At 39.3% G+C, this 22,255-nt stretch overlaps 1 protein-coding gene across 2 annotated transcripts; it reads left to right on the forward strand.

Annotated features, from left to right (window-relative positions):
• The first annotated feature begins 872 nt into the window (after nucleotides 1-872).
• On the forward strand, nucleotides 873-2,429 carry bola1 (bolA family member 1). Of its 2 annotated transcripts, none has more exons than XM_034697752.1 (2): nucleotides 873-975; nucleotides 1,670-2,429. In XM_034697752.1, exon 2 carries the CDS (start codon nucleotides 1,693-1,695, stop codon nucleotides 2,143-2,145), a length of 453 nt encoding a protein of 150 aa, XP_034553643.1. In that variant the 5' UTR covers nucleotides 873-975; nucleotides 1,670-1,692; the 3' UTR covers nucleotides 2,146-2,429. The 2 variants fall into 2 exon arrangements, with proteins under 2 accessions (XP_034553643.1, XP_034553641.1); XM_034697750.1 differs by having other exon boundaries at nucleotides 902-1,031.
• The last annotated feature ends 19,826 nt before the right edge of the window (nucleotides 2,430-22,255 follow it).

Raw genomic sequence — 22,255 nt, forward strand, 5'->3', positions numbered from 1 at the left:
TGGAATAACTGCATTTTGCAAATATGTCTAATGGGGGCAGTAACACTTTATGCATCCGGAAACACAAGCATCACTGCACGAAATCGACTCTGTACTTAATGGCCAAATGTTTCTCAGTGAACTGTGATGTGTGTAATGTTGAGGAGAATGTGAAACATGTGGTTATGGAGTGTAAAAAATATGGCATACAGAGGAGGAGATTATGTGAGAGAGTATTTTGGGCTGGGGAGGAGTGATGGGATGGGAGAATGCTATTGGGCTCTTTTAGTTTATCTGAAAGAAACAGGTTTGCATCGTGTGATATGATTTTTGTAGTTATTTATTTAATTAATTTAATGTATTTATTTTGATTAGTTATTGATTTTTTTTCTTAACAATAATAATAATAATAATAATAATAGTGATAATAATACATTTTAATTATATAGCGCTTTTCAAAAAACTCAAAGACACTTCAAAAGTAACACACATTAAAAGACAGAATAAAAGAAGCAAAATAGAAACACAGTGACTATAAACACATTAACAGTTAAAAGCAGTTCTGAAGAGGTGATTTTTGGGCTGGGATTTGAAAGTTTGTAGGTCAGTGGAGTTCCAGATGGCAGGGGCAGCAATGAAGTAAGCCCTATCTTCTTCTTCTTCTTCTTCTTCTTCTTCTTCTTCTTCTTCTTCTTCTTCTTCTTCTTCTTCTTCTTCTTCTTCTTCTTCTTATTATTATTATTATTATTATTATTATGATTATTATTATTACTTAGTCGCTTACATTTTTGTTTATTGTTTGGTTATTTAATTTCATTTTTGCATGATGTAGAATGTACCTGAAGTCCAACACCCTGAAGTTATACACTCCGGTGCAGTAGGGGGCGGTATGCACCTAAAAGCTGTTTTCGATTCGCCTTTAACCACAAAGAAGAAGAAGCATCACTGCACATGCGCACTTTGGGCGCACTGTTGACAACTGACCGAGTCACGAAGGTGAGAAACGTCAGTGGGAAAGTTCACTTTAAGTTTAATACCACATTTCAGAACAGGTATGTATCATGTAACAAGGGAGAGAGTGTTTTATATTTTAGAGCTTTATGTTGGTAGAGTCTATGTAACATTGTCTCATTTCACTTACACAATGAGCGATGTTTACAATGAAAGCTAACTAGCTAACTAGCTATTTTACCAGGTTTGCTACAGGCAATGCTGGCACATTAAATGCTTTTAGTGATCATGTCATCAAAATATTAAAGAGATATATGGAGGTATGAGTGGTTTTATGTGAACTAAAACACTCTATTTATTGAACTGCTTTAACTGGAGCTAGTTTGGAAGGTTAGTGTTCTGCTTATGGCACCTCTTCTTATGAAATCCTCTGGACGACCCATCAGTCATAACACAAGGGTCTAGTTTGACTTCATTGAATGGACATTATTAGTTACACCTGTAAGAGCTAACTAAATTAAATATAAAGACTATCATAGACTTCAGGCGTCCAAGGCGTCCCTTACAATGTTAATATTTGACTGTTTGTCCTCCATCTGCATGCAGCAGTAGTAAAAACATGATGTACTATGACTTCAGACCTATAACACTAATACCCTTTGAGAGTGTGTTATTACACTTCAAGGCTTGTTCATTGAATTAAAATGCCTGAAATAATCAGTATTTATGTCCATTGCAGGTGTTCTCCTGCCACAGCCTCAGATGCTGCCTGCTGTCCTCCGCTGTGCTCGGCCTATCTCTACCATCCCTGCTTTAAGCCGGCCTCTGGCCCACTTCAGACCACACATGGACCCAGACCCAAGCCGGCCCGTTGAGAGGGCTATCAGAACCAAACTGACCGACATGCTCCAGCCGGACCACTTAGAGGTACACAATGAAAGCCACATGCACGCTGTGCCCCCCGGCTCTGAATCCCATTTCCGTGTCTTGGTCGTCAGCCCCCTGTTTGAGGGTCTGACGTTAATAAAGCGTCACCGTCTGGTAAATGAAGCTCTGAAGGAGGAGTTAAGTAGCTGTGTTCATGCACTCGCCATCCAGGCAAAGACACCTGAGCAGTGGGGGAGTAACCCCAACCTGGCAAAGAGCCCACCCTGCTTGGGAGGCTCACGGGGGGATCACACAGTGGAGGAGAAGCTGAAAGGCGGGAGGGAGTAGGTTGGCCTGTGGAGTACTGTTGCTGTTAAACTGAACTGTAAAGACTGCCGGTGAACACTGTTCAAGGAAACAAAACAACAAAAGAACAGACCGGATCATTTCAGATTCAACAGGAAACATCTGTTTTCTGTTGAATTTAAGAAATCTGCAATACCCCTATTTTGATTCTTTTTAATTTATGCTTCCTTGGCTCAATAGTAGGGAGAATTCTGTTGCAGATTGCAATGCAGAAATGAGGATTTGTCATCATTCTATCATAATAAAACATGAAAACAAACATTGAATCAGCAGTGTGTTTTAGAGATAGATTTTACACTATCAAACAATTGATACTTTTCACAATGAAGATCCACTTTGAAACGAAGAGACAGTACTGATACATCAGTACGCACAAACATCACAAACCTTTCACTCTGTTAACACAAACACCCATAACAATTTGAAATGTAGGTATATGAATAATCAAAAGTGAAGAAGTGATGTGATTTAAAAAAAGTAAATAAACAAACAAAATAAAACTGACATTTTCTCAAATGTGGAAACATTTTCTGTAGTACTCCACTTTAACACATTTCTGTTACAACAAACCATATCACTTACAAATAGAATAGAATAGAAATTACTTTATTGGCATTATCAGTTCAGTGAAATAAATGTGGCTACAACTGTACACAGTGAAGTTAAAAGAGAATACAAACAAAACACCAGATATCCAATAAACACAACTACATGTTTAGAGAACAAACAAAATCACCCAGACACCTACATGTATCTGACACAGTTCCACCTTTGAGTAGAAATGTCCATCTTCCTTTGTAGACTCACACACATAGATCTATTGAAGTCTCTCCATCCACTGAGCTGTTGTTGGTGTATTTGTGTCCTTCCAGTTCACAGGTACCATTTTCGCCAGTAGCATTCTGTTGGCCAAAAAAAGATAAGGTACGTCCCACATATTAATATGTGCTAAAAAACAACAAGATGACCTTCAGTACATATTATGCACTTTTCACATTTTGGGGGCCAGTATACTTCTGAAGCTATCCTTACCCACAATCCTCAGCTCAGTGAAATCCAATCCATTTTATTCGTATGGCACATTTGAAAAGAAAAACAAAGTTTACCAAAATGCTGCACAGTTAAGTACAATGAATTAAAACACACAAAACATAAAACCTTGTAGAATAAATGAATAAATGAAAGACTAATAAGAAAACACAGAGGACACAATTTACAAAAATATTGAAGACATAAAAGCAGTTAAAAAATAAACAACAGATTAATAATTTTTTTTTGATTTCCTTAATTTAACCTTTATTTAACCAGATGAGACCCATTGAGATCAAGACTTCTTTTACAAGAGCGACCTGGCCAAGAGGTCAGCAGCACACGTCAAAATAAATAGCACAACTCAATGGCATGGAGCATATATACAGACTGTATGTAGAACCAATCAATAATTTTAAAGTGCAACTGATTTGCAAATAAAGTGCAATTTATGATAAAAAAACAGCATTTAAAAACACAGGCAATGTTCTGGGGTCTGTCTTTCATTTAAGATGGAGCCAAAGGCGTCATTGCAACAGACATACCTTTTCAACTGTTGTGAAAATAATACTCTTAACCCCATGAAGAATAATGATAAATGATAAAATGTGATAACAGCTTGAATCATTTAACAAATAACACTGATGAGAAGTTAGACGTGCTGCAAGAGTCACAGTTGATGAGTACTGCTGTTGAACTGAACTGTAACAAAATAAATATTATGCCCTGATAAATGCAGGGATTAAATACAGTTACAAAGGTAGATACTTTCAGTACCACAGGCTAAACACAAGAGGGCAGTATATGCACAGATTTCATGACAAACTGGATGGACTGTTGAATTGATAATTCCAAGATGTCTTCATTATTCTCCTTTAAGTCAGTCATCAAATCTCCCTCATGATGGTACATGTTTTTCCTACTTCATTACAGCACAAACCAGTTTTAAAATAACTCATAACTAATCTTTGGACTAATTTATGAAAAACTGGACCACCCACATTTTTTAAACAGACACATCAAAGTGTCTTCATCTCAGATTTTGGTAACAACCCATGAGCCACACTAAAGTAGAAAAAGCACTCTTCTCTGCAGTCAACACTAATGAAGTGTGCAATATATTACTGCTCCATTCATTTGTAAGATGATAGTTATCTCAGCTTTCAGTGACAGGGTGAACAAATGAGAGGATGGAAGTACAAAATGTTCGCTCATGTGCTTGTTCTCAGTATGACACACTTGTTACCATGTGTGTGAGTGTGCATGTATGCATTTATGTGGGTGGGCGTCTATTTTCGTCTTGGGGTTGTATGTGTCCCTGTGAAGGTCTTCTTGTCCTACCCTCAACCCTCATGACTAAAAAAAATCGCTCCTCAAGCCTGTGAGAGGGATAAAACAACATTAAATGTAAGAGAAACTGTAGTGGGAGTCTCAACAAACAGTGATCCTTTACCCAAATGATCATTTATCTGCAAGATTAATTAGATATCATTTAAGTGAAATGTCCAGATTTGATACAACACAGGCAGGAAATGACACCAAAGACACAGAACAGAGCCAAAGCAAACTTTTAATGCTTTGCTGCAGAACTATTCAAAGTTATTGTTAGCTCATAAAGACAGGCCCGCAGAGGAATGCAGTGTCACCCCAAGGTAATGCGTGTCGTCTTCTACAATCATCCTCCGCCTGGAATTGACAGCCTGTCAGGCCTCACAAAAGGACCGGTGAGGAGGGTGAACAACTGGTGTCACTGGTTTGGAAAAAGGAAAACAGTAACACAACCACTTTATGACCCCTGCTCACCCATTAGAGCCGGGCCTGAGGGGGGGCGGGAAGCAAGGTCGCGGCTGCGGGAGAAAGCAATAACCCGGGACGTTCTGCCCGGGGACCCGCAGACTGTCTCTGCTGATGAGATTTACGTGTCAGGAATCCAGGTGCTGTTATGATGGAGAGGGGAAAAGACGTCAAGTCGTCAAAGGTGATGAGGTGGAGTGCAGAGACTTGTCCTAAACTTAAGAGCTTAGACTGTCTTACATGTGTGAGTAGTACATCACCTATTTAGTCTGTGGCAGTTATACAGCTAAATTACAGGGTCGCTCAGGTCACCTCAATAGATTGTGACTTGTTTTGGCCAGAGGAGAAATTGCAAGTGCCGTAATTGACTAGCCATTCATGTGTTTAGTAATTCTAAGGTCAGTAATTTTGCTTTTATGTAAAAGCATGTTGACAACTACTTTCTAGTTGTGTAATTAAGACCCAAACATGAGACAACTTCATTTAAGTTTGTGTTGAACCTCATAGGAGTCATTTTTTGAGTGCAAAATATGGACACCTTTTTTTTTTTTAAAGTCAACAATTGTAGTATTTTTAAAATCACAACTCAGAGTGCAGATTAGAGAGACTTCAATTGAACAATCAGCATTCCTCATGGGCTTTTTCATAGTTACCACACTCTGTATTGTCTTTCAGAGGACTGCTTCTCCACATGAGTAGGATTTCTCGTGTGTAATCTACCACTTCATCTGTCCTCGAGTCAAGTTAGAGGTACTTCAACATGATCTGATAATTCGAGTACTCTTTCTGCCCTTTGGTATCACTGCCCTGCAAACGTGTCAAGTTGTAAATAATATTAAAGTTACTTAGAGATATTATTGCTCAGGTGTTATAAAGAAAGGAGGTAGTTTGAGTGGGAGAGTGACCTTTATAGTTGATAGATTAATCAATGATTTCTAAATCTATTAAATAAACACACCAATAAAAAAGTATGTGTTTTCATAGACTCAAAAAAGTATTTTTTTTTCTAGTTATGTGATTTTATGATGTCATTTTTACGAGTAAAGATGGTTCAAAATATTAAGTATTTTAGTTTTATGTAAGAAAATATTGACTAACAATAATAAGAAGTGAGACGTAATAGCCACTGTGGGTAATGGAATAAATTAATAATAAATTACATTTGTAAATACTTGTTTCTTTTCAATTTTATTCATTTCGCTCATGTTAATGTTAAAATATTTCCATTAAAAAGATTTTTTTTAGAAATTATTTTAACATCTTTCATGCCTGGAAAGGAGCAGTGAGAAAAATCATAATACCAACCCCTTTTTCAAAACACCAGTGAACAATATAGATGTTTTGTCAAATTACAATGACTTAGAAGCCTATTGTTACTGCAATGTAAAGAGATAAACAAGAAAAAAAATCTGATTTTTTGACAACACTTCCCCATTTTAGAGAAAACACTGCTTGCCAATTTCATAAAGTTTGATAATTCTTTCTTTAAACATCTCAAACTGCAAAATATTCAAACAACGGCTGTTTGTCTTCAACAAGAGAAATACACATCTGCTTCAAAGTCATCCATGGATACTGGTGCTCAAAATTAAAGCTACTGTGAGTAATATTTAACTGGTTATAAAACACACTGAAATTAACACTGTTACCTCTCTATGACCTACAGAAGAAAATAAGACCACCAGCAACAAGATTGACAACTTTGCTTGACAAATGTAATGCCCATAACTGCTGAGAGGGGGTAGGCGACAGCTGAGGCAATTTACTGCATGGTGAAGAAAATATATATATATTTTCCCACTGCACATTTATGATGAGTGGTAGAAAAAGCAGGATAACTTACACATGTACAGGAAAAGCAAAGATATAAGAGTTGTCAATTTGTCCACAGGGGGCGCAAAAAATCAGCACAAACAGATAGTTCCTCAAAGGAGCTTTAAAAGTCCTCCTCATGTTCCTCAGTCTGTAAATGTATTCATGTTATTAGTATCATAGTTTTATAAACAGGTACATTAATGCATTGGTTCCAACCAACAGCTGGTAAACATGTAACCAGACCAATATGTGGTGGTGTGAGATTTAACTAGTCCACTGTTTCAGCTCATTCAGAGTGAATTTACTGTAGCTGTGTGCAGAGCCTGTTCCATCATGTCCAGACTCCAGTGTGATGGATCTGTCCCCGGTCTCAGGTCTGCCCTGGAGGGTGCAGCAGGTCAGTGGGAACCCACCTTGGCAGTGCTGCCTCTGCGTCAGAGCCCCGGGACAGATGGTGCCAGGCTGGGGCTGAGACCTCGGGCAGAGCAGTGTTCCCGCGATGAGCAGCCGCTGATTTACACCGCGGCTCCGGACCCTGGGTTGGGGTGCGGGGGGCTCCTTCTGCGCAGCTGACCCCTGCTGGTTGCAGGGTCATCCACTGCGAGGGAGAGGGAGGAGGGTAAGACAAATGGGTGTCTGAGAAAGGGTGGTTTGGTCATCCCAGGGGACTGGCTTCGTCCTCAGGCCCCCCTGGTCAGCTGCAGGGTCTGTGCAGCATGTGTGCAGGGAGAGCAGCCTGTTAAACACGTTTCATTTTAACCCCCACTAAGAACAACAATCATTACATTTATGTCTTTAATGCCAAACCTGATGTCACTCAACACAAGAACTTCTTTTTAAAACTTTGCAATGTCAAAGTGGATCAAAACTTTTAAACAGAAAAAGTTAGAAAATAGTTTAATAAGTGTTTTACTTTTAATGAAATACATTTTTTAATAGTTTAAGAAATCCTGCATGTGTTGAAATGAAAAGGAGCACCAGTTTTTACCTGATTAGTATCATTTAAAAATGTTTCTCTCTATTTTGCAAAATCTTCATAGATGGAAGCTCAAAACCCTCAGTCCTAATTATAGTTTATTAATCACAGAATGGCTTTAAAGCTCCCTCACAGCTCCGGTGATTAATCTTTAGCTGGTTTCATGCTGTAAAAAAACACAGAGTTGAACTTAAGGTGATGGTAATAGGCTATTAAGGCCTTTTAATTGGAACCCCCTCCCTCCTCTACTCTCTTTTCCTCGCCAACTCTCTCTCTCCCACCGCACCGCCAGCTAATGAAATGAGTGAATAGCTGGCTTGAAAGGGAAGGACAAAAGCAGAGATAGGCAGAAGACAATATCCTTGTGTGGGAGAATTAGTTACACTCAGTAGTCTAAGTATTCAAAGCGCACAGCATAAAAAAAAAGGATTGGGGGGTTAAGATGGGGATTAAGAGAAAAGTCCACACAGGTGGGTCGCAGGGAGGGAGGAGGGGTCACATGACAGGACGTTACCAAGTTTGATAAACAACAGCCGGGGCCCACAGGAAGAAGGAAGGGAGTTATTTTATAGGCAGTATTAAGTGCTCCACCACATCAGGTATTCATTATGGTAAATCTCCCAGGTGTGCTGTACATGCAAGTCGAGTCAAACATCTTAGGAGGGCGGATTTGACGCAAAGTAACTTGGACTGATTGATATTTGCTGTGGACAGTGAGGGTGGGAACAAGGGTGGGAAATGTGCTTCTTGGTAATGACGTTTTAAGTTTTAGTTTTATCCTACCTGTTGTTGCAAGAAAAAAACAACCTGCCTGAACATCTTCAAATCATTAAGTTAGGTTGAAAAACAAAACACAGAAACACAGGCAGACCTCTGAACATTAGCTTTGTATTTTTTCAGGTTTTATTTGAACTCATTTTTCCTGTAATAAAACAATACAGTACAACATTTTTGTTTGTAGTCCTGGCCAAAAAAGCACTTTATCAAGTAAGTTCATTCAAAAGACCACAAACATCAGTCTTACAGGCATCAAACTACATCAAACAATGAGTTAGGAGTGTTCAGTATTAGTACACTGTGCCTTAAAGGTACAGTGTGTAGAAATTGAAATATTAAGCAAAATCTACTGGTCATGTTTCAGATTAAAATGCTTCCTTTGCTCACTCTTCCTGTTGGTGAAATTCCAGAAGCAGTGGTGGTTTGCGCGGACAAGAAGCTCCTGTGATGCATGATAAATATGATTTACTATCAAACACTGTACGAAATATTTTGCGCACAACAACAAGCACTCTCTTCTTCTTCTACACTACCAGTCAAAAGTTTAGAAACACCTTCTCATTCAAGGGTTTGTATTTATTTTAATTATTTGAAACACTGTAGATTAATACTGAAGACATCAAAACTATGAAAGAACATATATGGAATTATTTAATTAACAGTAAAGTGTTAAACAAACCAGAATATGTTTTATATTTTAGATTCTGTAAAGTAGCCCCCTTTTTCCTTCATGACAGCTTTGCACACTCTTGGTATTCTCTCAGTCTGCTTCATGAAGTGGTCTCCTGGAATGGTTTGTAATTAACATGAGCCTTGTCAAGAGTTCATTTGTAGAATGACTTACCTTCTTAATGTGTTTGAGACCATCAGTTGTGTTGTTCAGAGGTAGGGTTAGTACACAATGGATAGCCCTATTTGACTACTGTTGTAATCCATATTATGGTAAAACCAGATTATTTCATGGTTTTGATGTCTTCAGTATTAAACTACAATGTTAAAAATAATTAAAATAAATAAAAACCATTGAATGAGAAGGTGTGTCCAAACTTTAGACTGCTAGTGTATATGGCCCTTACTAGTTTGACCTTTCTGTGTATCTGTAGATACATAGTGGTGCAAGATGGTGGTCTCCTTGGAAAGGGACCTGCTCCTTCTAAGTTAACAAAACAGAACGACTTTCATATTCAGATGATTAAACACTATTTTAAACATACTTATGAATATTATATTCAATTTCTACCAAGTCTGTTCTGCTAAATGCTGCTAAATATGACAAACTTTACCTTTAATAAGCCACATAATCTTTAATTCTGAGTTGATAATCCTTTAGAATAATCTAGTTTAAAGTACATTTTTAGTTCTCACATTTAAGGGAATAAAAAAACTATTAAACACTTTTACTAAAGACACTGTGATTAGAGGAATCATATATTATTTTGCCAAAAGTTGCAGCCACTGCTAATTTTAGTAAGTCCATGCAAAGAGAGTGAAAGAACAAAACAATTTCACACTGTGTCATTGACACATATGATTTTCACAGACAAGTTTTTGTGACTTTTCCACCATGAAGCCAAAGTGAATTTGCTCTATTAAACAAGCCCCTGTAGAATGTCATTTAATTTAGTCCACATTGAAATCATTTGCTTGATATTGTTGATCTTGTTTCTCTACACACAGGCAGCAGGCTGTACATTGGCGGCATATCCATCCATCACTGTCTCACATTGGGGGAGGAGCATTAATACTTACGCTGTAAAGCTTTGTATCCGGCAGGTGGATTTCTTTTAAACCCCCACAAACTATACATTAGAGTCTAGCTTTGAGCCTTTAGTTTATATTTAAAGGGTCATTTCCACAAGATAACTATATGCGTTCATTTCCTCCAATTTAAAAAAATCAGCCATAGTTCAGTTTAAACTCTGTCTTAATCACTGAGAGAAACTCAGTCGTACATTGAGGAGGAGAAAGGCAAAGAACAGGAGGAGCTACAGTAAGGAGGTCACTGGCAGATGAAAGCCTGGTGGGGCAACCATGTATCCCAGACAATTTTCATCCATTTAAGATGTAAAGCATCACATGTTTCATTAAATTGTGACTAAGCCTCCATTTATATATTAGTAGTAGTTCATGGTTATTTTAATAGACAGTGACAGAATTAACAGGACTTCCTTTAATCTAATGTTCATTTGTAATTTGATTATGTCTGTTCTCATCTTCTATGATAATTGGAGCAAGACAACAAAAAGTACCCCTTCCAATATAAGCCGCACCTACTTCCTGTTTGCTTTACAGACATAGATACAGATACAGGTCATGACGCCTCTGCACTCCTCTCGCCCTGTGTGTTGAGTATCTGCTGCTGCTAACACTGAAATGAAGGTGCATCTTATCTTACATGCTCAAACGTATAAAAATATGTCTGTGATTTATTATGCAGTATATATTTTCACTGGGTCTTACCTGTCCACAATCTAGGCAGTTCATTTCTACTATATTATATTATCAAGTGGAATGATCAACTAAGTTCAAATAAACTGTGAATTATGGGTTTGCAGTCTTGTGACACATAATTTCTGACAGTTACTGAAAAAGATGATTGATAAATATCTCAGTGGTCCCAAAATGTGTCTTGAACAAGGTAAGGTGGTAAACTCCTAACCTCGCCTTTGCTGCATCTAATCAAGTAAAACTAGGAAATCAAGGGAACAGTCAGGCATGTCAGGACTCTTACATTTACTGGTAAGAATAAACGTTAATGATATGTAGAGGATTCTTTTTGTGTATGTTTGTGGATCAATACCTCCTCACCCCTTCTACTTTCATGACTGCTCCACTGTGGGAAATTTATGTCATGCCGGAGGGGAGTTGTGTGAAATTCAAAGTTTTTCCTGTTTTTGGATCGATATTAAATCACTCTTGGATTTGATGACATCTCAACCATCTACTTTTTGGTTCTCTACTGTTTACAAGTTTTAAAAAGTCCCTGAACACACACAGGATCATCAGACTGATCTGCTGATCTTATGTCTCTGACCAAAAAATGACCAAACAGAAACCAGACGCCACAGAGAGAAATTAAGCCAGGATCAGCTGACGCAAAGATGAAAAGTGAATTGTCAAAGAAAGTAACCTCTGTGTCTTCACTGATGTGCGTCAGCCTTTTTGTTAATGTATTTTTTTTTTCTTTTTTGTTCCCTTCGCACTGCTCAGTCAATCACATGATCACTGCAGTAAAAGTCATAGGAGTTTTTCCTGGGGGTGTTGAGGCATGGGGCTGGTTAGTCTGGTTTTCGGGCCAGAGTGCACAGGCCAAGGCCTTCGCCCTGAGCCCTGCACGCTGAGTTACTGACACGCAGGCAGCTCCCCTTCCCTCCCCTCCAGGGCACTAACCAGAGGAGTGTGCATGTCAAGACAGATGGGTCACAGATAAGGCTCTTTCAAGGCCTTCTCTTTGGGCTCCCTCTGTACCCTCTCTCAACTCCCTCTCAACCTCTGTGATCTTCCCACTCCTGCTCCTAGCTTTGAACCTGTGCTTCATTCCTATTTTACCCCCCTCGTTCTCCACTCCCTGTCAATCAGATCATTTTTCTGTGCAAGCTACAACGCACTTTGGCTACTTACCCTTTTCTCTTTCTCCTCGTAAACTTCTTCTGACCTCTTATCAACCTTCATTCAATGTTTTAAACAGCCCGTATCATGTGAAGCAGAGCTGAACGTGCTCTAAATTCCCTCTTTTAGTGTAAAAGTTTCCCCAAACCTTCCCTCAGTCGCTCACGGCTGAACCCTGACACATGACTTCTCTCTTCCTCCTTTTTTCGCTCCTTCTTTAGAGTTGTGTCTCAAGCAGGATTACATTCACTTAACCCCTTGGAGTACCAGACACCCCATATGATCATGTTTATATCTCTCACACAGCCTGGAGCTATTATCATATCACCATATTATGTTATGGCTTCACCCCTTGGGTATTACTCAGTGCTGATGTTTTCAGTCGAGAGGTTGTAAGTTATTCAAACACCCGTGTTTAGAATATTTTGTGGGATTTGAATGACAGCCAGCATAGAAACAGGCTGCAGACCCATGAAGCATATGATATTCACATAGCTGATTTTATAGTGGCTGCAGAAAGACACTCGTAAACCTCCACTCCGACATGTTTATCATCATAAAACCAAAAGGAGAGTTAACAGAGATTGAGCACATTTATGGCAGAGCTTCAGATATCATAAAAACAGAATTGATTAGCATCTGGTTTTCCCATGCAGGGGATGGTGTCACTTTGCACCTGCTGTACCCTTGGTTTTCGATGACATGTATAAATATTCATTTGGTATTCATCAGGTTTTAGCGGGATAGCTGCACGGCTGTAAGGTTGGCAGAATATGTCAGTTTGTTGGTCCACAGACTGAAATAAGTCAACTACTGGATGTCCCCCCCAAAGAGTTAGTTTAAGACCCCCGTGACCCCGAGAGAACACTGTGGAGATCTCCTAACTTGACCCTCCTATTATCCTTGGGGTAAATTTGACCCCATTCAATGTTTAACGTCTCTAAATTAATGACTAATTAATAATTAAAATGTTGATATGTTCCAATTCCCTGTAAAAAAAAAAAAAATTACGCATCTGTGTTCCTAGGGGTCAATTTGACCCCAGGCTGTTTTAGCTGTATATAAGATAAGAAATATCAACATTTCACACACTTTTGCTTTGGTTGTTTTGGATGATATTGAGGTCACTATAACCAAGGACACTTCCACATGTGACTGCAGGAGCTGGGATTGAACCGCCAACCTATAGATTGAGATATAATGATATATCATTTCCAGCCACCATGTCTCTAAAGACATTCAATGATTTGTCCTGTGTCATCAGTTTAATAACAGAAACAAGGCAGGGCCGACGAGAGCATGACAAACTTGCAGTTTGATGTTCTGCTTTACAAATACAGTCCTTCTGAATGCTTTAAATTGTGTTTATGCTTGAAATATTTTTTATTTAAAGGGTTATAGTCAACAAAGTACCTGACACATAAACCTGGGTAACAATCAGTTTCTAGAGGTTTAAATTGCTGGGGTCAAATTGACCCCAAGGATAAGAGATGTTAGTACATTTGAGGGTAACAGGAGGGTTAACTTTCTGCTGAACAATTTTCATTGTCAACCATCAGGTGAATTCTGATCATATTTACTACAGGCATTCATATTCCCCTAATAATGATTTGTAGATAATTAGGACTACATGAAATCTCTCAAAACTTGCATACATCGAAAAAACACAAACAGCTAGTTCTACCGTTTGTCTTCACTCTGTAGGTGTTGTGGGTATGTTTAAAGTTTAGGCTGATGTTGTATTTGATTTTCTTTTCCTTTTTAACGATCATCATCATGTTACATTTTTTAGTTAAACAGCCACCTTTGTTTAATGACCAATTTAATGCAAAACCAAAGATGTTCCAGTCAGCCTCTTGGGCACAAAAAGCTGCAGCAAACAAAGATAATGAATAAACCTCCCACCATACCTGCTGAGCATTGCTATTGTTAGCATGTTAGCTTAATGCACAGCTGCACCTGGTCTCATAGGGTTGCCAGCTGTAGACTGTAGCCTATATGCCAGGACATGACATCAAAAGTGCGCTGCAGACGCCACAGTGTATTGTTGACTACAAGGTTTCTACTTTTATGTAAACAGACGATGTGCAGACATCTTTGCTGTTTCCTTGTTCTGAAATGATTCTCTTTCTTTAACCTCTGATGTTTTTATCCATCCTATAGTGTGCAGCTCTTCCAGGTTTGCACAGGTTGCAATTTATATATTACTGGAAGTTACAGTCTCAGTTGTTTTTGCTTTCAGTCCCCTGAGTGTGCCTTGAAATGGGTAAAAAGAGTTTTACGTACGCTTCTCCTGGAGCCTGGAACCTGGAACCTGCTGCAGAAGAGCCTGGGTTTGAGTGAGCTTGTCTCTTTAAATGTTTTTAAAAGCAGACTGAAGGCATACTGCTTGTAGATGCTTTGACTGATGACTGATGACTTTTGCTCTGAAATCCATAATATGTTCTTATGTTTTAGAATTCTGTGTTGTTTGTCTGTAACTTTGTTGGAACGGGCTACTGCCGATCTTGGCCAGGACACACTTGTAAGAGAGATTCTTAATCTCAACATGGTTTTCTTGGTTAAATGCATTTAGATAAATAAATAAATTGTCATCTTAGGTGTCAATTTTTGATGTCCTCTGTAGACATGGTTCTACATCTTATCCCTCTTCTGGTTTTCTGTGTGTTTTCTGTTCAATAACCCCATGTTGTTATCTTCTGACAATCATATGTGTTACTCACTTTGAGTACTTGCTGTGGAAAATGTCAAAACAAGGAATTTTCTCCAGCGTGCTGTCAATCATCAAATCTGAAACTTACCCCCTCACAGCAGTTTCAGGCATGAAAAAATATCATAATACAGAAATCGTCTGACGTGTTGTGGATGGTCCCCTTTGCTTTTTTAGGATCTAAAGAGGCATCATCTGTTAGAGTCAGCCTGTTTCAGCTAAGAACTTCTCACAGGTTACGTCTTGTTCTCTGTTTTGTAAGCTATCAACCTTTTACAAAACAGAAAATGAAGCACTATGAAGAGACAGTAAAAATTGTAGTCTGCCAAAAGCTGTTCAAATGTTTATGAAATAATGTTGTTAGTATTATGTATATTTTGAAACAGTACAAGTCACTTGGTCTGCATGGATGTTTTTGTTTTTTTTTGGTCAACATTAAATTTGCCCGACATTAACATGTCAGCATACTGACGTCCATAGACAGCCTCACAGAGCCGCTAACATCCGCAGCTGTGGATCCTCTTAGTCTTGTTTCACCTTCTATCCATCTGAAAACTGTCTTTTGTTGGTAATCTCAGAACAACATGCAACTCTATTGTATTGATTGATGATTCACTCATTCATTCATTCCTTCATTCATGATGGCCACCTCCATTGGGTGTCTTTGAGTCCTATATGAACCCATGAGCGATATTGTTGGAGCCAGAGTTTGGGTCAAGGGTCAGCCATACGCAGGCCAGTAAACGCAGGGTTAATCTTAGCTCTTCCAGATGTAGCAGCCATCTCAAAGGAGCTGCGAAGGCTCCACTCGGACTTCCACAAAACGTGATCTATTGTTCATCTGTCAGCTGCGCCGTGATATATTCTATCCTACACCCGTGGACAAAACGTACCCCGGCGATTATACAAGCAGGGCCATTCGCTCTGCAGAAACGCCAGCACGGTGACTGTGGACACCAGGCAGCTTGACCCCGGGGTCTCGCACTTCTTTGTTTCCATTGACCTCTGTTTCTTTTACCCCCCTCTGAACCTAAAACCTCTGTCCCTCCATTCCCCCCTCCCATCCCTGAGTCCTTCTTCCACACACTCTTCACACACATACAAATAAAGAAATGCCCCCCCTCTAGTTTATTTTTATTAGCACTTTGAAACCCAGGCCTTTTACAGGGGAGTGGGGAAAAAATAATAGGAAGGGGCTTTAATTAGGAGAGTTATTAGGGCTCAAATAAAACAACAGGGTCAGGGGGAAGAGCTGGGTCAACTGGGAGTGTGTGGGCTTTGATATGAGGACTTTGTCATCTTTAGGTTTGACCCTCATATCCCCAGAATAGGACAAGGCTCAGGGTTACACTGAAGAGTGTCGTTAAGGGATGTGCACACTTTCTCTGGAGTGTGTTTGTAGTGTTGGGAACTACGCCTTTCTGAGGTGGGAATGAATAGGGCCCGGCTATAGTTTCCAAAAACAAAATCTCACAAGAGGGAGTGCTGTTGTACTAAATAATGGCACAACTGTGAACCTGTTATATGCCATAGGCCAAATAAAATAAAAGCAGATATTTAGTACTAAAGTGGAGTATTGCTTCCATATAACAGTCCTACACGCAGATAGACGTAATTAAAGGTATGCAATAGATACATTTTGTTCATTTAAACATTAATTTTACTCCACAAATACAACTGGTGACTTATGTTACCTAGAACTGACTAGCTTTCTAACAAGGAATATGCATACCTGCCAACATTAGACTGTGAAAAGAGGGAGGTTTCCTGGGGTATCAGAAAGTCAGCCTATACTACAGATTAATACATTAAATAAACAGATGAGTAAGAAAAAGTACTTTTAATTTATTGAATGTCAAGGCCCACGTTAAAATAAAAAACTTAAAAAATGAAAAAAAAAGTAATGTCTTACAAAAAGGACAAAACTTAGAAAAAATGTTGAAGGAGCATTAGAGAGAGAGCGGCAGAGTGAAGCAGAGGAGTGAGGAGTGACCATAGACTGTATAAAATAGACTGTTTTGAGGCCAGTCGTCGGTGGCAGCCATATTGCTGCTGTCAAGCGATTCTGACATAAAGAGGCAGAGTTTGAGCCTCCTCGCCAACAGCTACAGTGTTCCCGCCTGTCAATCAAGTCAGCTGTGCCTCTCATTGGAAGACTCGTAATCTCAATACCTTCGAAATTGCAGCGTTAGAAAAAAATTCGACCCCCTGTACAGTGTGAGCCGATGCAGAAATGAGCTATCCAGACTACACTCGTCTTTTGTACCAGGCTGCAAACATGTTTATTTCTGCTGTAAAGATTGGCTTTTTTGAATTGGTGTGTATGTGGTTTCCGGTGTTTCTGCAGCCAGCCTCAAGCGGATCCTCGATGAACTGCAGTTTTTAGCACTTCCGCATTGGACTCATATTTTTAGACCGGAGGTTGCTGCTTGGGAGTGACGCACGTGTACGCCAGGTATAGATTGTTTTGTGCATGCCTGTCACTGCCTAGCAGGGTTGCCAGGTCTTATGACACAAATTTCAATAGCTTAGTTTGATGTTAGCCAGAATACTTTAGGTAGAGGGATGTAAAAAAGTGATGTTCTACTCCCTCCCTTTCCTTGGTACTACTACTACTACTACTACTACTACTACTACTACTAAATGTTGTATAATTTAGCTCTATATTATGTGAGGAAATGCAGTTTATCAGCTCAGTTGTGATTGGATCATAGACATGTAACCCTAAGCAGAGTGCTAAAATAATCACAGCCCCTCACCTGCACCTCATAAGAATGATTAAAAATCATGACTTCATTTGTTTGCCAACACCTGACTGTGACTAAGCAACAAAACCAAACATTTCCTTGCACTCATGATACTGACTTGTGTATGTCAACATGTTCTCATAGTGCAGAATCTTTGCAGTGCTCATGTTCATCTGTGTGTTTTCATTCAGTGTATTAGTTAAAGGTCTGTGTGCTGTTATTTGGTGTATCAGCACACACTGAATGTCTCATCACATGACTTGCTCAGACCTTACTGTTGTGTAATTGTGATTCTAGTATCTGATGGTTCACATTGTTTGTGCATGATGAGGCATGCAGAGCACTATGCAGATCTTCAGCTGTGTGTGTGTGCGTGTGTGTGCATATGTGTTTGTTTAGTGCCAGGTGTGTCATCCCCTTTCTTTGTGATAAGCCCAAGAGGGGATTGGGACATGGAAGCCCCCTACAATTTCCTTTCCTCAACTCTTTACCGGCTTCCGACTCGGCCATACCTCAGAGTACGATTCTCTTCTGCCCCCCGTCTCTTGTTCCCTCTCCTCCACTTCCCCTTCCTCTCTTCTTCTCCTGTCGGGTAGCTGCCCTCTGTGGCTTTCTCGCTGTTTACCAAACACACCAACGGCCTCCTCCTCCTCCTCCTCCTCCTTCTTCCCTCTCTCCTGCACATGCATGTCTTTGTTTGTGATCATCTAAGTAGAAAATGGTTCCCAACTACCGGCGGGGCTGCAGTGTGAGACAGGAGGCCTTAAGTGGTGCTCGCTGGAGGGGGGATGCTGCTGAGTGAGTCCATCCAGCTCCTCTGAGGAGAGGGAGGCAGAGGGGGGGACAGGAGTTTGGGAAACGATGCAGAAGAGGGGAATCTCCACAGCTTTGCACAAAGAGAGACTGATGATCAGTGACAATTAATTTACTGTAAAATGTATTCAACATCAAAAAACAGTTTGTCATAACACTGCCCCAGTTACCACTACAAAGAAACACCTCCAACATTCTTAAGGAAAGGTGGGAAACTCATTGTTAAATTTTGGGCTGCAGCAATCAACCTTAACCATCTTGTTATGTTTGTTTTTCTGGAACAGCAATAATGTTCCTGAGTCAATTTGACCCGGGGCATATTCAATTATCCAAAGGGTCAGAACCCAAAAAATCCCAATACACATTTTTTAAATCTAATTTTTAACTCCATTACTAACCATTTAAATCAAGGTTTAGTCCATTGGTGTTCTTTCATTCTCATAGATCATGGTTCAATGAGGATAACTCACTCGTTTTTCATTAAAATTCATGTTAAAACTTTTTTTAATATACATTGGAAAGCCTTAAATATAAATACTGTAGTTTTACATGACATATATTTTTGTTCATTTTATTTTACAACTTGAATTTTTTTATTTTTTTTGAAGTGATGTTGATAAATTAACACGACACCTCTTCTGTCACATGCTGCCCAGATTTTTATGCTGCATTTAGCTGGTTTAGAAGGCAATTATTGCCTAAAATAGACTTTAAAAAGTGTCAATTTAACCCGCAACATAACAGGAGGGTTAAAGACCTGTGACCATTAATCTTTTTTTTTTCCCTAGCAATGCCTACTTTTTATTCAAAGTTAATGCAGTTCAGCATTTTCAGCACACAGCATCCAAAGCACAAATACACCCTCAGCACCAGCTGTTTTTTGTCCCTGCGCTCACAGCACTCTCAGCCGGAAACATCATCACCTTCGTCAATGTCACTTCTCCATCACTGACCAATCAAAAACAAGAAGGGGAGGATATCAGCTTTGTCTAAAACAGTGGTTGCAAATTGTTCCAACAATTTGATGTTCTCCTTTTTGATGGACTGTTGGACAAATCTAGAAATTAAAAAAATCCACTCACATGTAGAGGTATCTGTGATTTGCATTTCTGCAATTGTTGACAATTTATAAACAAAAAATGCTTTTGATTGATCATGAAAGTAATCCACAGATGAACTAATGATGGACATAATGGTTAGCTTGGGCTCTAGTTTAGTTAGAGACACATATTTTTTGCCAGGATGGTGTGCCTTTCAAAGGGAGTCATCCTCATAAAAATACACGTGAGAGTTGAAGCCTCCCACACACGTCAGTGCACACGAGAGATTCCAGGAGATTTGGATCAAAAAAAGCAAACAAAAAGGATTTCCAAGGGCAATGCATGTCAGCGAGCGGTCCAAAACAATATTTAGCACAAAGGGATTAAACCTTTATCTCTAAACTTTGTCATCGGTCACAGTCAGAGGCCGCCATTAAAGAGCCCCGCAGAGGGAGAAACCAGCCGACAGATGTGTGAGACAGATGTGTGTGTGTGTGTATTAAGAAGAGAGGGAGAGAGCGTGCTGCTGGATGAGATGTAGGTATTATAAGTGGCTTGCTCCGGGATGACCAAGTAGGTCAAGAGAATCAAGGCGGGAGTGAAGGGGCTCACAAAGCTGTGAGGGGAAGGTCAAGCGTGAAATCCCTCCCGCCTTGCCACTGTGACCCCCCAGGGAGGAGCTCTGGACAAGCAGTGAGGCGTGTGTGTGTGTGTGTGCACAGAGCAGAGTGGGTATATTATGTGGCATTGGTGCCATGCAGCTACACAACATAAAACCCAAAACTATAAGTACATGAACTTCCCATTGGTAAAAAGTGACATGGACAATTGCAATACTTGCATTGTTCTATGTTAGATTTGAGTGTATTTATGCATGTTAACGTGAAAAAGATATTATATTTGCAATTTGAAAGTTGTTTTTTGTAATCCCACATTTTTCTGAACATGCAAAATCAGCCCTTAGAAACCAGCCTTACCATGGTCTCAGTGACCAATCAGTCAAATACAGGTGAGATTTATTTAGTGAACCTTCAGATAACTTGCAGTCTTAAGCGTTCTCAGTGTCAGGGGGTTTTAAATCTACACATAACATTTTCCAGAGGAGAAAACTATCAAACAGTGCCATGCTGAGGAAAAGAGTGCGTTTATGTCCAGCAGGTGCATCTAATGGAGCACAGATGCTGCAGGTAGGCAGTACTGAAAAGTGCTCTTAGGGGAGAAATCCAGCTTCTTACAAGTGTGTGCACATGTGAGTGTGTTTGGCTGCATTGGCCTTACATTGAGTGAGTATGTCTGTTCAATTCTTTCAGTTTAGTGTAATGTGAGTGCACACCTGCTTTCCTCTCTACTGTATGCACGGCAGTCTTTGGTTGGTTTGGTATCAGTAATACCTGGTTGTATACAGCTGGAAGTGTTAGCTTTTTTCTTTGCTAGTTAAAATGTATAATTGAGCATTGATAGTCTTTTGTTAAAGGTGACTTTTAGTCAGAATATGGTCCAAAAGAAATCCCTCTGGCTGGTATTTATAATCCTCAAGCATGACTTGCTTTGTCAATGCATCCTGCAATTTATCTAATCAGAAATATCAGCATTACTTCATGCAGAATCATTTGTTGCATTTGTTGTCAGACTTCTAAAATACTTTTCAATAATACGGCTTCATTTGAAAGCCTTTATTTCTCTTAATTCAAAGTTTATAAATCATCTACTGCTTGTTATTTTTAACTATCAGCTATGAAAAAGAACACATCTCTCTTTAGGGTTCAATGAGAACGTGATAGTTTGTGATCCAGATATCTCTTGTGTATTTGTAGTCCAAATCCTCCTGATGGGAAAACTTTTCAGAAGTCCTCAGCAGGTTATCGGTAACGCACATTGTCGGCCTCGGAGCTTTAGACAATCTAATGATTCAAAGAGACAGAAATACTTTGTATCATTTAACAGAGGTGGAGAGTGAGTGTCGGGTGTTTCTCTGCTGCCGGGCGCTGAGGTGGAGCGAGGGCGAGAAAAGAGGCTGCTCTGCTGCAGCAGTGACATGAAGGCGACAGGGTGTGACAGGATGAGCCCTCAGACTGCAGGAATCTTTCACTTTCTCACACAAAGGGACACAAAGGCACACACATAATGTACACATGCACCAATCAGACACTTTAAATGTCAGTACCACTTTCTTTGGAGGCAACAACAGGTTCATAATTTATAACTTCTAGCTTTTTAAGAGTTAATAAACGAGTCATCATGCATCATGTTGCTAAATTGTTGTTGAAAAATCCCCTTAGCTGAGCTTTATCCTTACCATATGGAAATAATGTAGTTAATAAATGACTCTAATCCAGATATAAAGGCTTAATAAATAGTTAATGAAAGGACCAGAATGTCTGAAGCTCTTCCCAATACAGGAAGTTATCAATTGGCTCATTAAGTCAGGGCTTAAGTCTTTTACAATATGGCTTTATGTTTAAATGAACATGGGTTTTTCTTTTTGGATTCATGAAATTTTAATTATAACTAGTAACAAACTGGATTGCAGATATCTGAAATGGGACATTCTCTCCTGCAGATATCAGAAGAGTTTATTCTTCATAGGAAGAATTACATCATAGATATTTGAACCTGAAAGTTTAATACACATGAATGGCAGAAAGAAGGTAATTTCTCTTAGAAGTAGAAGAAGAATGGAGGTAAACAAGATGAAGCTGTTGTATTGTATGTGTGACAGGTACAGAGCTTTAAAGTTCTGTATGTCTTCACCCTGCAACAAACAACCTCATGCTAACTTGTT

Source organism: Notolabrus celidotus, chromosome 12 (genome assembly GCF_009762535.1).
Source record: "Notolabrus celidotus isolate fNotCel1 chromosome 12, fNotCel1.pri, whole genome shotgun sequence".
NCBI lineage: Eukaryota > Metazoa > Chordata > Actinopteri > Labriformes > Labridae > Notolabrus > Notolabrus celidotus.

Bases quoted from the DNA above. Each gene is read 5' to 3' on its own strand.
- bola1 (XM_034697752.1), top strand. From the start codon at position 1,693: ATGCTGCCTGCTGTCCTCCGCTGTGCTCGGCCTATCTCTACCATCCCT.